General features: G+C 40.3%; 2 protein-coding genes across 9 annotated transcripts in view; one reads left to right on the forward strand and one right to left on the reverse strand.

Moving 5' to 3' along the window:
- Positions 1 to 7,341, forward strand: part of ARHGAP10 (Rho GTPase activating protein 10) — a 164,500-nt gene extending 157,159 nt beyond the window's left edge. Inside the window, exon 23 of the mRNA XM_084856240.1 lies at positions 4,209 to 7,341. Coding sequence (XP_084712366.1) covers positions 4,209 to 4,297 — 89 coding nt within the window. The 3' untranslated portion in view covers positions 4,298 to 7,341. The remainder of the gene's footprint in view (positions 1 to 4,208) is intronic.
- A 2,398-nt stretch (positions 7,342 to 9,739) lies between these two features.
- Positions 9,740 to 15,156, reverse strand: part of NR3C2 (nuclear receptor subfamily 3 group C member 2) — a 205,337-nt gene continuing 199,920 nt past the window's right edge. For all 8 annotated transcript variants that reach the window (XM_084856235.1, XM_084856236.1, XM_084856237.1 and 5 more), the window contains one exon: positions 9,740 to 13,151. In XM_084856235.1, coding sequence (XP_084712361.1) covers positions 12,996 to 13,151 — 156 coding nt within the window. In that variant the 3' untranslated portion in view covers positions 9,740 to 12,995. The remainder of the gene's footprint in view (positions 13,152 to 15,156) is intronic.

Here is a 15,156-nt window from a genome sequence, read left to right on the forward strand (position 1 = left end):
GTGAATGTTGAGAGAGAAGACTCAGAACATTATTTTTCTTTGAGCCGGTGTAGCTGGCTCTGCTACTGCTGTACTTATTGTAGTTTTATTCAGTCCTGAAGAAAACGTTTGCAGCAGCTAGCAAAGTAGGGAAGAGTTTACTCCACCTTGCAAAATGCATCACTGTCTTCCTATGAACTTTGTTGTTGTTGTTCAGTCGTTCAGTCGTGTCCGACTTTTCGTGACCCCATGGACCACAGCACGCCAGGCCCTCCTGTCCTGCGCTCTCTCCCGGAGCGTGCTCAAGTTCATATTCATTGCATCGGTGATGCTATCTAGCCATCTCATCCTCTGCCGTCCCCTTCTCCTTTTGCCTTCAGTCTTTCCCAGCATCAGGGTCTTTTCCAGGGAGTTTTCTCTTCGCATTAGGTGGCCAAAATATTTGAGCTTCAGTATCTGTCCTTCCAATGAGCAGTCAGGGTTGATTTCCTTTAGGATGGACTGATTTGACCTCCTTGCAGTCCAGGGGACTCGTAAGAGTCTTCTCCAGCACCACAATTCAAAAGCATCAATTCTTCGGCGCTCAGCCTTCCTTATAGTCCAGCTCTCACAGCCATACATTACTACTGGGAAAACCATAGCTTTGATTAGACGGACCTTTGTCGGCAAGGTGATGTCTCTGCTTCTTACTATGCTGTCTAGGTTTGCCATAGCTTTCCTCCCAAGGAGCAAGTGTCTTTTAATTTCATGGCTACAGTCACCGTCTGCGGTGATGTTGGAGCCCAAGAAAGTAAAATCTGTCACTGCTTCCATTTCTTCCCCTTCTATATGCCAGGAAGTGATGGGGCCAGATGCCATGATCTTAGTTTTTTTAATGTTGAGTTTCAAACCAGCTTTTGCACTCTCTTCTTTCACCCTCAGCAAGAGGCTCTTGAGATCCTCTTCGCTTTCTGCCATTAGGGTGGTATCGTCTGCATATCGGAGGTTGTTGATAATTCTCCCAGCAATCTTAATTCCGACCTGTGATTCATCCAACCCGGCGTTTCTCATGATGTACTCTGCATATAAGTTAAATAAGCAGGGTGACAATATGCAGCCTTGTCGTACTTGTCGTACAATTTTGAACCACTCAGTTGTTCCATGTCTAGTTCTTACTGTTGCTTCTTGACCCTCATACAGGTTTCTCAGGAGACAGGTAAGGTGGTCTGGTACTCCCATCACTTTAAGAATTTGCCACAGTTTATTGTGATCCACACAATCAAAGGCTTTAGCATAGTCAGTGAAGCAGAAATAGACGTTTTTATGGAATTCTCTTGCTTTCTCCATGATCCGGCGAATGTTGGCGATTTGATCTCTAGTTCCTCTGCCTCTTCGAAACCCAGCTTGTACTTCCGGTAGTTCTCGGTTCGCATACTGCTGAAGCCTAGCTTGTAGGATTTTGAGCATCACCTTGCTGGCATGTGAAATAAGCGCAATTGTGCGGTAGTTTGAGCGCTCTTTGGCGTTGCCCTTCTTTGGAATTGGAATGTAAACTGACCTTTTCCAGTCTTGCGGCCATTGCTGAGTGTTCCAAATTTGTTGCCATATTGAATGCAGCACTTTAACAGCATCATCTTTTAGGATTTTAAATAGCTCAGCTGGAATACTGTCATCTCCACTAGCTTTGTTGTTACTAATGCTTCCTAAGGCCCACTTGACTTCACTCTCGAGGATGTCCGGCTCAAGTTCAGTGACCGCACTATCATGGCTATCAGGGACATTAAGATCTTTCCTGTATAGTTCTTCTGTGTATTCTTCCCACCTCTTCTTAATCTCAGCTGCTTCTGTTAGGTCCCTGCCTTCTTTGTCCTTTATCATGCCCATCTTTGCACAAAACGTTCCCTTGAGATCTCCGATTTTCTTGAAGAGATCTCTAGTCTTTCCCATTCTGTTGTTTTCCTCGATTTCTTTGCATTGTTCATTTAAGAAGGCCTTCTTGTCTCTCCTTGCTATTCTCTGGAACTCTGCATTCAGTTGGATATATCTTCCCCTTTCTCCCTTGCTTTTCGCTTCCCTTCTTTCCTCAGCTACTTGTAAAGCCTCATCAGACAGCCACTTGGCTTTCTTGCATTTCTTTTTCTTTGGGATGGATTGAGTTGCTGCCTCCTGAACAGTGTTACAGACCTCCGTCCATAGTTCCTCAGGCACTCTGTCTATCAGGTCTAATCCCTGGAATCTATTCCTCACCTCCACTGTATATTCATAAGGGATATGATTTAGGTCATACCTGAATGGTTTAGTGGTTTTCCCTACGTTCTTCAATTTAAGCCAAAATTTTGCAACAAGAAGCTCATGATCTGAGCCACAGTCAGCTCCAGGTCTTGTTTTGACTGACTGTATAGAGCTTCTCCATCTTTGGCTGCAAAGGACATAATCAATCTGATTTCGATATTGACCATCTGGTGATGTCCATGTGTAGAGTCATCTCTTGTGCTGTTGGAAAAGAGTGTTTGCTATGATTAGCGTGTTCTCTTGGCAAAACTCTATTAGCTTTTGTCCTGCTTCATTTTGTACACCAAGGCCATGCCTGCCTGTTATCCCGGTGATTTCTTGACTTCCTACTTTAGCATGATGAAGAGGACATCTTTTGTTGGTGTTAGTTCTAGAAGGTGTTGTAGGTCTTCATGGAACCGATAAACCTCAGCTTCTTCGGCATCAGTGGTTGGGGCATAGACTTGAATTACTGTGATGTTGAATGGTTTGCCTTGGATTCGTACTGAGATCATTCTATCGTTTTTAAGATTGTACCTCAGTACTGCTTTTCCCACCCTTTTGTTGACTATGAGTGCTACTCCATTTCTTCTAAGGGATTCTTGCCCACAGTAGTAGATATGATGGTCACCTGAATTAAATTCACCCATGCCTGTCCATTTGAGTTCGCTGATTCCCAAGATGTCGATGTTCAATCTTGCCATCTCATGTTTGACCACCTCCAGCTTACCTTGATTCATTGATCTGACATTCCAGGTTCCTAAACAATATTGTTCTTTACAGCATCGGATTTTCTTTTCACCACCAGACACATTCACAGCTGAGTGTCCTTTCGGCTTTGGCCCAGCCGCTTCACTCTTTCTGGTGCTACTTGGAAATACCCTCTGCTCTTCCCCAGTAGCATATTGGACACCTTCCGACCCGAGGGGCTCATCTTCCGGCATCATATCTTTTAGCCTTGTGATACGTTCCATGGGGTTTTCTTGGCATGAATGCTGGAGTGGGTTGCCATTTCCTTCTCCAGTGGACCACATTTTGTCAGAACTCTCTGCCATGACCTGTCCGTCTTGGGTTGCCCTGCACTTATGGCTTCACTGAGTTACGCAAGCCCCTTCGCCACAACAAGGCAGTGATCCATGAAGGGGTCCTATGAACTACTCCACTCATAATGCCCAGTTACTACAGTGTTAGCTGTGCTAACAAGGCTTAAATTGCAAATCAGTTAATAACTGAAATGTATGAGACTGGACAAATTGAGGCCTGCTCTAAAGCTTTTTGGGAGAACCAGTGAACTCCTCCACAGGCAAGGGTTCCCACTTGCTTCAGTATCCGGTACTGCTCCATTCAAGCATCCCTGTGAGTTCTGCAGATCCTGCCCCAATGCTTGTATGATGGAATAAGTTCTTATTCAGCCGCAAGCCTCTCACAAAATTAAGTGCTTTTCCATCCATGTCAAGCAATTTGGGAGCAATGTAGACAGGACTGATAACTAAAGAAAGTCCCTCCTTACTATGTTTCTTTTTTTTTATTTTGATCATGTTCCGTATTTTACCCTATTGCGTAGACTCCATTCATAATGAGAGTCTCTCTCCCTATATCTCATAATTTCCCCCAGATGCATTCATTCATGCTTGTGTGATTCTGTATTCTGCACAAACACAGAACTCAGTATCAGGGCAGAATTGAACATGCTGAGAATCCCATTGTTTAAAAATATATAAACCCCTCAGTTTTGCTTGCAAAAATAGGCTTGGAAGTGTGTGGGTAGTGCTTTGTGAAATCTCGGGAGGAAGGGGGTGGGACTGAGTCAGATTTCCTGGGGTCAAGGAGCCTTTCTGTCTGTATGTTATGTCAGTATTTATTGTCTTGGAAAACCACCCTCCATTTGCTCTCATACACGATGTTAATTCTTGAGAGCTGTTTAACAGTGAGAGCTGTTTAACAGGGAGTGTATGTTTTCTTCTCTCTCCCTTCTACAGTGCATTTGTCACGAGAACCCGGCTGGCTAGAAGGAACTCTAAACGGAAAGAGAGGACTCATTCCCGAAAACTATGTCCAGTTTCTGTAGTTCCCTACATTGAATGCCTGGAAAGTGTACATGGTATCCATGGATTATTATTATTTTTGAGATACAGTTGCTTCTCTTGGCTTTAAATGCTTTTAATCAGTGAAGAACTTGATAATAAGATGAAGACCATCATCTGTGTAACATTTTGCCAAATAGTTGTATTACACAGTTGTAATTCATGTAATTTTATATGGCGGGGAGAGTGGTTTAATTTTATAAATACTACCTTATGTTTGTAAAGAGTACTAATTATATGTTTGTATGTTTGTAAGATTACTTTGACTGTTCAATCAAAAACCTGGTTGATTTATGAACCAGCTGCCAGTTAAAGGAAGGTTGTACAAGATTGTTCACTTTGCCCTTGAATTCTTAACATTTGAGAGGTTCTTATTCCAACCCCCCTGAAAATACCACAGATGCAAACTGTTGGAAAAGTCATTTATATTGACAATTAATTAACAATTTAAGCTGGTATCTTTGTCACAGTTTCAGTAGGGCTACTCCAATGTTAATTGTCCATTAATTTTCCCTTATTTTCAAAGGGAGCAATTTAGCGGGGGGGGGGGGTTGAGTTGGAGAATCAATTGAAACCCACAAGAAGGAAGAATAAAATACAACTTTCAAATGTCGACAGTGTGAAGATGAATGTATACAAATTGTATGGCTTCACTGATCTATTTTAGAGGGAAAGGTACATATATTATCCTCTGAGCTCCATAGATTGTTCTACCTTCAACTGAATAGAAACAAAACTGAAACAATCTTATTTACTATTTGGTTGATAACTTTTTGTCTGCTGTGCTGTGGAAAGTGTGTTTACTATTTCTGATCATTTTGATGACAATACACTTTCACTTAGGTCCAAACTAGATGTGGCATGTACTTGCTTGTATCTTTTCCCCCACCCAAAAGAAATTCAGAGTCCTGAGGGGGGTAGTTGCTTAACTCTTTCTCATGCAGCTGTATTTGTACTAAAAATCTTCCCTCCACAAGCTTCTTTTCCTCCCATGGGGGAAAGATACGGGCATCCTTATCTTTCTGACACTGCTTGAAAGCAGCTGCGTGGGTGGGGGTATATAAAAGTAGTCTGAAGGGAAACTTGGAAGCCGTTTCCTCCCTGCCCCCCTCTCCTGCCCTGGCTGCTTTGGGGTTTAAAAAAAGTTGGAAATATACACCTGACTTCATGTTACATTTAGTTTGGGCCTTACTCACATAACTTTGCGTACAATCAGTGATAACATATGCACTGCTTATTTCCAACTGTCACAAGAATGGAAAGGCTGTCAAATGTCTGTTTAAAATCACAGTAATATTATGTGAAAAGAAACAAAAACTTGGTATACTGTTCACTTGTGGTGCATATTTTCACATGTATTACCTATCTGCTATGACCAGAATCATTTAAATACAACACTTTTTTTGGCCTCTTGGTTTAACAGAGACAATGGAAGTACTCAAATGACTGGTATATTCATGCATGCATGTACATCACTTGATCTTCCATCACTTGATCGCTATGTGCTTGATGTCTCTCAGCCAAAAGTGTGAACTTTCTCAATGGAAAGTGTTGGGTCTGAGTTGACAGTGAGTGATATGGACGTTCCTATCTGTGAAAAGCATCTCTTGATGCTACTGTGTGTCAACCAGCTTTAAGAGCAACTTCATGTAACTAAAGTAGCAGCATACTTGAGTAAGCTCACTGAAATCACTTGGAATATTTGATTACTATGAGCAAAAAGAAAAGGATTTTAAAAGCCCAGTGCCTAATTGTTCTTTTGATTTATACAGCACTTTAAAACATTTTAAGCAAACAAAAACATTTTAAAGGCCCTGGCCCCAGTTTTCAGATCCCTATATGTGCCAGTGTGCTGTGGCCAGCTTAGACAGCAATCCTCAAGTTTTGGGGACCATTGATAATTGTCTCTACCTCCCCGCTCACCTCACTCCCTGAAATAGTGCACACTTGGGGCCTAATCTAGCACCACTTGCCATGTGCACATCACTGGATGCCCGATGCACATGCATGAGCTGATGTTGCAAAGGAAGCCAAGATCAGCATGCAGTTTGACCTGGCTAGGTCAATCCACATGCACCATATGGAGAGAAAATACGCACTGCTCTCTGAAATCAAGGGTTGTTTAGGAGTGTGAGGAATTTCTCTAAGATGGGCTGGATCACAAACTTCTGTTTAAAGATACTACTAGCAAGGGGGTCCTGGACCCTCACCTCCCCCTTCCCTCAAACCAACGTCCTGTGACGAACAAATGAAGATCCTCACAATGCTTCAAGGTTGCAGCTTTCTTCCCAGCTGAGGCAGATAATTATATACTCATGTTGACCACGGTAAAACTTGCTACCAGACATGTAAAGGAGGTGGGATTTGCACCCATACGTCAAAGTCTAAAACTGATTCATGCAGTCTGTCTATTGTACCAGTTTACCCAATAGACCACAGAGTAATTATAATGAAGAAATCTAAGCAAATGTTAAGTCTGCTTTAAGGCAGCATTTAATATTAAACAAATGGACAATACTTTTTTTTAAGGATACAAGATCTTCATTACGGGCGAGCCAAAAAAAAAAGCATTGTCTACCTAAAACCTGATTGAAAAACATGTCATAATTAACTATACTTTTTAGGTTATTTTCCTTAATGAAAGGTTTAACTGACAATCATTGTCTGTTCTTTTGCCCAGAACTATAAGACCCTGAGAGTGTACACAAATTATTTCCAGATGGTGCAGTTGCGATCCAATGTAGTGCTACTTCCCTGGTCCAACTGGAATGCTCCCAGGCTGAGGGGCATTAATATAGTTCTTTGTGTCTGAGGCTATAATCTTTGCCAGATAGCTTTAAGGTGATTCTACTTGGGAGATCATCAAGCAGTTTGGAAATGTAACCAAAAACGGCATAGATGCCTGCGGCATAATGTAATGGAAATCAGGTTCTCTTCTTTTCCAGCTATTACAAGGGCAATGGAGAGAGACACACGTACAGTATCAATATAAGCTAGTTCACTCATTTCATTTAGTATATTGAGTGTAAGGAGGGGATACATAATCAGAACTGCTTGACCCACCCATGAAATTCAGTGCAAATGTGAAAGGGGCTGTATGCATAGTTTCCTGCGCACAAGTATGAGCCTGAACGCACAAGATTCCACATAGGGTGGAGGAACCTACACACACAATCCCCTTTCATAACGGCTGCACCTGAGAAACACTGCCCCCTTGCCTTGTGAGAGGGGCATGGCAGCTGCTCCTGTAGAATGACTACTTCCTGTACTGTTGGGGTAACGTAAAAAGGGCCCATGCTCCTGTTCTTACCCATAGCGTCTTTTCCCAGAAATGGATAGGCAGACTTGGATTACTGAGTGGCATGGGAAGGATCCATGCTGTAGTGCCTCCCATACTGACACTGCTGTGAGGGGGGATTGATTGGTCCACACTGATTGGCTTCCTGTGGGGTTGCATGCAGCATTTGTGTCTATGTACATCTACTGGTGTCCTTGCAATATAGAAGCCTTCCTCCATATACATTTTCCCATCATAGTGATAAGCATTTTGCTAGTATAAAGAATGTGTGTGTACAACTTCTCAACTTGTATAATGTAGCTCCGATACCACACTGACAGATTCCATAAGATCAAGTAACAGATGGTGCTAGCAGAGAAACTCCACGCCAGGCCAAAGAACCTCATCACCCAGTCTACCAATTAATGGCCAGCACAGACGGTTTCCCTGGCTTCTGCAATGTAATGAGGATTATGTGTTGACTTGACTTTCAGTAAGACCAAATTCTATTATTTTCCCCCCTCCCTTTTTGTGGAGGTAATATTCCAGAAGCATGGTACAATTTTCTCTCTCAAGTGGCAGCTAGAGTAGGAGTGAGTTCAAAAGTATTTTCATACAACACATCCTTCCAGATGGGTTTCAGCCTAGCTTTGCAATATCGTTTTGTACTGGGCTGGTTCATGGTGCCTCCCATTCCACTGGAGTTGTACACAATACCTTTCAGTGACTTCACTGTGCTACACCAACAAATGTTCAAAAGGTAGCCCTACACTTTTAATCTGTATTTGTGCCAACCCATATTGTAAAACATGTCATTTTCGAAATGGGAAAGTTGTCACAGTAACTATCTTTGGAAGCATTAGCGAGCTGGTGCACCTCTTATTACCAGCACAATCTATAATGTCTACTCAGAAGTAAGCCCCATTGAATTCAAGAGGGCTTTCTCTCAGGGAAGTGGGTATAGGACCGCAGCCTCGGTAGCAGGTACCGGTTAAAACCCAGTAGTAAGAATATTAGGTGTTTTGCCCCATTCTGTACTTCAAAGAAATGCCCTGCACAGTGGAGCCAGATGAAACAATTTATCATCACAGCCCTGTTTATTACAAAGGCATAAATTTAGACGTGTAGGGACTAGAAGACTTATGTAAAACTGCATCATGTACCTAATGCATTTCACTCAAGGGCATATTTCCAAAGGAACAAATGCATCAGTGCAGTTGATATCAAAGCAAAAGGAATACCTGGAATCACACCATTTTAATTTGTGTATATTTGTACAACTTATAAAAATTATATACTTAAAGACATTAACATAAAGGCCAAACAGTAATTTTCTATTTATTCAAAAAGTTTAAACATACAGAAGCAAGCCTCTAATTATTAATGCATCCTTATGCATAGATGTTGCTGTTTTACACCATAGTGCTGGCTGCTTTTTGTTTTTCATCCAGTAATAATATAATTAGGACACAACCCACCAAGAACATGTCCTGCACAAGTGTAAGTTCCCAGTGGAATGTGCTGTTCAACTCCATGAACTCTGAAATGCTACTCAGCACCCTGGCATTATAACGGCTGCCTATCAGGTTATTCCCCTGCCAGTTGAAATTGCGCCCCCCTTCTCTCTCCCCTTCCCTCTTACAAAAATGTCATATCTTTAATAGACAATTAAAAGTGCATTAAATGTAGAATGGTTTAAATTCATAAAGGTTTTTAAAAGTCAGTGAAAATACCACCCTGTGAATTAGATTTTTGCATTATTGATTATAAAGTATATTTTATTAAGATTTTGATATTGCAAGCTTTTAGTCCTTTTGCTGTTTTGTTCTGTGCAACAAAATGGTTACACACTGCAATGCAATATTATTCTTGAAATACCCACTGCAGTAAATTAAAACTATTTTACATTTTTACTTATGAATACAATGTTCTTGCTGTATATCTTCATTCATTCATTGCCACAAAATCATTACACTCAATCAACACAATTTATCATTTTGACATTTTGAAGTTACGTTTATCTTATTTTGCAGGAGACAGATGCCTATGTCATTCTACAGTACAATGTACTCCTGATACGTTGCGTTTTTCATTTAAATTTCATTTTAATGATTTCTAAGCAATAATCAATGGTTTCATAAACAGGTGATTAAAGTAAAGGGTTTATTATAATCTGCTTACAATTGTTTGCAAAGACAGACATATTTTGCATAAAGATATAAATTGTTATTTAAAACTAATTTAGTGTTTTTCGTATGACATTTCTGTGAATTATGAATTGTACCAAACCAAGATTAAATGCAATAAGGTACAAAAATAAGAGCAATCAGACAACAATGTGAATTGGGACAGACATCTAACAGTGGTTTTTTAAAAAAAGAATATGGCTTTATTATTTTAATCAGGCAAACTTCCTTAGAGATAGAAAAGGATTCAGTAATGTTGTTTTAAACGAGCAGCAGCATACTGCATTTATGTGCATGTGCACATACCACAAACCTGCATAATTTGAAATTCCAATTCAGTATGTTGTTTTTTTAAAAAGTAAATGAAAGGGAGATTTGTGACCACTTCTTTACTATAAACCACCCACTCTGCATGCTGTGTATTTTTACCACTTTAGAAGTGCAGCTTTCATATTGCTGTGCAGATCAAAGGAGTTGATCTATGAATTGGGTTGGATCTAAACTAAGTTAAGTCCCACTGATTTCAGTGGGAACAAAGACATGGCTAATTTGTCCCATTGATTTCAACTAAGTTCAACTAAGCTTGTCAGGATCCAACCAAATATATGCCTGTATAACTTTATGTATTGACTCTAAGTATATCCTTATGTAGATTTTCTATTCAGTAAGATGTGTGATTTAAAAAGACAAGTAGTAATGTTTGCATATTGTTTATTAGAAGTAAACACACATTCAAATTTCAAAAACTTGATGTATGTTTGTTGAGAACTTAACAGTAGGCTCCAAGGAACTACTTCACTAACCTAAGGAGATTTGGGGCTTATACTTCTCCTCTCCATCCTGCATAGAAAACCACCTTTGAAACTGAGGGTACTTTCAAAAGCAGTTTGTGATATGCCATGGGCATCTGGTGTTCAATGGGGTGGGGCATACCACTGGACACATCCAAACTTTGGGCATGTCTAAAAGAGCTCAGTGGATCCCAGCCTTGGCTATTAAGGCTACAATCCTATGTGCATGTACCTGGGAGTAAGCCCCACTTAACTCAGCAGAATTTACCACTGGCTAGACATACATAGGACTGCACTGTAAGTCTTCTTAAATTCTCCTAGACTAACAGAATTTACCTAGACATCGGTTCAGAGCAGTGTAACTCTAACAATTGTTCTCTTTACATTTCTGTTTGGTATCAGTGATCAGAGGAAAAGTCTTTATAATTTATGCGCCAATGTTTAAATTATTTATACCATGATGATAATCATCCCAGGAAAGATAAATCTGAGCCCATAAATTAGTTTTGAGAAATCCAGATTTAAAAGGAGCATCTTGATATTTTTTGCATTTTAGGACTGGTTTGTAAAAGTGTTGCAGTATTAATACCATTTCACTCACTACTTGAGGTGGCAATCCTAAACAGTTAATATGGGAATTGTACTGAAGATCAGTAGAACATAATTCCAAATGTGGTCTAGGTGTAAAACCCTATAAAATAGCACCTCTTCTTTCCCACAGTGATTTACATCATTCCAAATTTGCCTAGAATGTGATATTTTGTTTTCTCAAATGTTCATATTTATATTCAGATTTATAGTCCCAGTGTTTGGTAGTTTATGTACATTCCAGATTAATTTCTTTTAAAACTAGCTTTCTCTCTTTATCCACAACCTTGGGTAGGCACCCAAAAATCTCACTGAAATCAAGGACCATAATCCTTAGCATGTCTGCTCGGAAGGAAATCCCATAGAGTTCAATGGGGCTTCCCAGGAAAGTGTTATGGGATTTTAGCCTAGCTTTGCCTGTATGTTGGATCATGGCTTCTGAATTACACAGACTGGCAGGCAGAATCTCACTTCATCCTGGGACTGATGAGTCTTTGCAGAGACTCTGGGCACAATTCACCAGAAAGCTGTCCTGAGCAACCTCCACTCAATAAATGGACAACTGTTTTTGTTCAACCACAGCTTCATTTACTTCAGTGGGACGTGTGGAGGACAACTTCCTGGTTGACTAGCTTATCTTGGTAGATGAAATGTGCATAAAGCTGTGAACACGTCTAGAGGTATGAAGCAAAACTCAGTGTTCTCAAGTCATGTAAAAGCAGCAGAGAAATACTGGCGAAGAGAAAGATACATGGTTGAAAATGGACAGAAAGCATGAGAAGTATAACTGAAAATGGTTATGGGTGGTTATTTACAACAGACACTGTCAGATGGTAAATTAGAATGATGCTAAAAAGGCACAGCTTTCCCTTTCTTAAATACACTGTAAACGGTTCATTATGCATGCAGAACAATTCACTTTACAAAAAAAATTACCTTCTTTAGACAAAAAGAGTAATTAAATAGTCTCCAGCAAAATAGAGTTCTTCCAAAAAATACTTTCCCATTCATCCTATTAACCATTAAAGATTTTCAGGTCTCATTTACAAAAGTTCCTTATACCATTTTTTTCAGGTCCTTCAATTTATACATACAGCAATGTACAGTACAGCAAAAGACTGCAAAAAATTATTGGTAAAGCCAGCACAATAGATACTATAAATCGAAACTGAGGCATTTGTTTTAACATCTTATCCTTTCAAGTTAAATAATAAATGAACACTTAACACAGTGTAGATCATCTCTGATGGATAACATGGGATAACAAATGCCGCAGGTGAATATACCAAGATTATTCCACACCAAATGCTCCATTACTTATTTTACACATCCAGGGATTTGTGTGTGTGTGTGTATATGTGTGTGTGGTATGTATAGTACAAGAATTAATGCCCCATATTGACTTTGATTTATGTGCAAACCAATGGTATGCCTTTAAAAAGTTCATATTACTCCTTGAACCCTTTTAGAACAAGCAAACAATATCAGGAACTACATGGCATATTTAAAATGTTCATCTCTTAAAATATCAAAATCAAAGAGTTATTTGACTAGATATGGCTTTTCATCCAGAGGAACAGGAACATGTTTTTTTACGTGTTGGGGGGTATTAGGGGTGCGGGGTGATGGTTCTCAAGCATCTCGACAATTTGTCTCGCCAAGTTCAGATAAACTGCTTTCCGTCCTCCGAACCCTTCCTATGGTTTTTAAGAGTATTCAGAGATTGTTGAACAATTTTGTATAGTATATTTTATATGTGACTTCTTGGGTCCTTCATGGGTGTGGAATAGCACAGGGAAACTTAAGGCAAAGTTTTTTTTTTCCATTAAGACATTTTCTGTCACTTCCTGTGGAAGTAGAGGGGCTTGGCATTCCCAGACTCCACTTTGGGCAACTGGTCACTGATGATTTCTACCAGCATGGCTGGGAACTCCACTTTCAGAGCTTGGGACTCTCGGAAGGTGTAGAAACAGAATTCCAACAGATCACTCACAAGCTGAAATGCAACAGGAAAAGATCAGGAATGGTGAACATTAAAAAGGATGTGAAAAGATTTTGTAACACACACAAAAAAACAGTATAACAAGCACAATCCCAAAAAGACAACTTTCCCCCGATGTGCGTGTGCTAATAAAGATTAGCTCTAGCCCAATGAAAGGTAGGTCTACTTATGTTCCATTGAAATCAATGGACTAAAGCATGACTTTCTCTGGATTGTGGCAAATGAATACTCATTTTGATTACTTAAAAATCCAGGGATGGATTAAATGGAAACTTCAAATACAGTGGCGCTCCCATTTTCCAAAGAAGCTTATCAAACAGCATAAATAATGCCATTTACATCTAGTCAACACTTCTTTTATTCTTCTGATTATGAATATTTCAGGTCTCCAGCAAGTCACTGAGACCAATGCAGTTGTGCCTGGGAGCCCCAAGATTATATTCTTCACTGTGATCTCTTTATTAATACAGCCAGAGCCATTGAGGACAAGGTTTAAATGATTTAAGATATCCCAAGATTACATTTTCTAGACTACTTTGACTCATTAAACTACAACAACAGTATCTATACAAATCATTTCCATTATTCACAAGAACCTCTCACATTCTGGCAAAATATGTCTTTACACATCGTTTTCCTGCACTCATTTTCTGGTAACTAATAAATCACATCAAGAAAGCAACAGAGGTTCCAAGAAAAGTGTGTAATCTTAGCTTTGTTAACTGATTCCATTCAGAAATACTTGCTGCAATATTGTGCATGTACTTCTAATTGACCTACCTAATTTCTTTCAGTTTTACCAGCTACATTGCTGCTATTACAAAATTCGGAGAGGACAGTGCTGGATTATCCAGTCATTCACAGCACCTCTCTTTGCTTTAACAAGATGAAGGAAGCTTCCCCCTCCCACTAGCCTGACCACAATGGAGCTAACAAACCAAATGCACCTAGCAAACCAAAAATCATCATACAGGGTTGGGTCCAGACTTAGGCACAAAAAACTTGTCTACTGGAAGGGACTTCCCTGACTTCACAGAAGCCCTGAAAATGTTGCACAGAGGGTTGGGCAGGGGGACTCTGCTGAATGGAGTGCACTGTGGATCATTGAAAATTAGGTGGAGGCACCTTCTGTGAGTGGAGTTCTGCTCAAAGAAAGTGCCTCTCCTTGATTCTTTGAGGATTCCCCTGCACCACGGCACACACCATTCAGCAGGGCCTCCTGATCCAATTTCCAGGAGCTGAAGGTGGCAAGAGCAGGAAGGTCTCCTTCCACCAGCCCCATCACATGAGACTAAAGCGGGATCCAACTCTTTATACATACATCTCAATTCCTAATGAGAACAATCAAAAAGCCAAAATAACACAATACAACCAACAACAATAATAATCCCTAGGGACAGCAGTCAAAACTAGGGCAACATTAAAAATAAACCAGTTAAATATTCAATCAAAGACCTTGTGAAATATCCACAGGTTGGATCTAGATTTAGGGATGTGCAACTAGGCTGGTTGATGCAGCAGTCTCTGCCCCCTCCTTCCCACAGCAGCCTCTCCAGGACTCTGAAAATTCTAGAGAGGGTCAGGAAACCCTGAACAGCAGAGGCTGAGGTGTGGGGGAACAGGGAAATTCCCAGCAATTAGACGAGGCACCTTCTGTAAATGGAACTCCACTCAAAGAAGCTCCCTCAACTGATTTGGCGGGATCACCAAAAATGTAGGATTTTTGTAGAAAGTAAGATTTGGGGGAAGTTGCTGTGGTGGGGAAGAGGGGGTGGGAAAGTACGCTTCTGCCAGCCAAGTTAAATGCGGCTAAATTTAGATCCAACCCCCATGGTTTTGTCAGTCACCTAAAACAGAATGATGGGACCTGATGAGCTTCACTTTTGATTTTTTTTTAACCTTCCCATAGTATTTTGAATGTCTTGTGTATTAAAATTTCTGAAATCACAAAGGGCTGGATGTGCCTGATCTCATCTGATCTCAGAAGCTAAGCAGGGTC

This window comes from Heloderma suspectum, chromosome 5 (genome assembly GCF_057233095.1).
Source record: "Heloderma suspectum isolate Gila_16-S chromosome 5, 16-S_ref, whole genome shotgun sequence".
NCBI lineage: Eukaryota > Metazoa > Chordata > Lepidosauria > Squamata > Helodermatidae > Heloderma > Heloderma suspectum.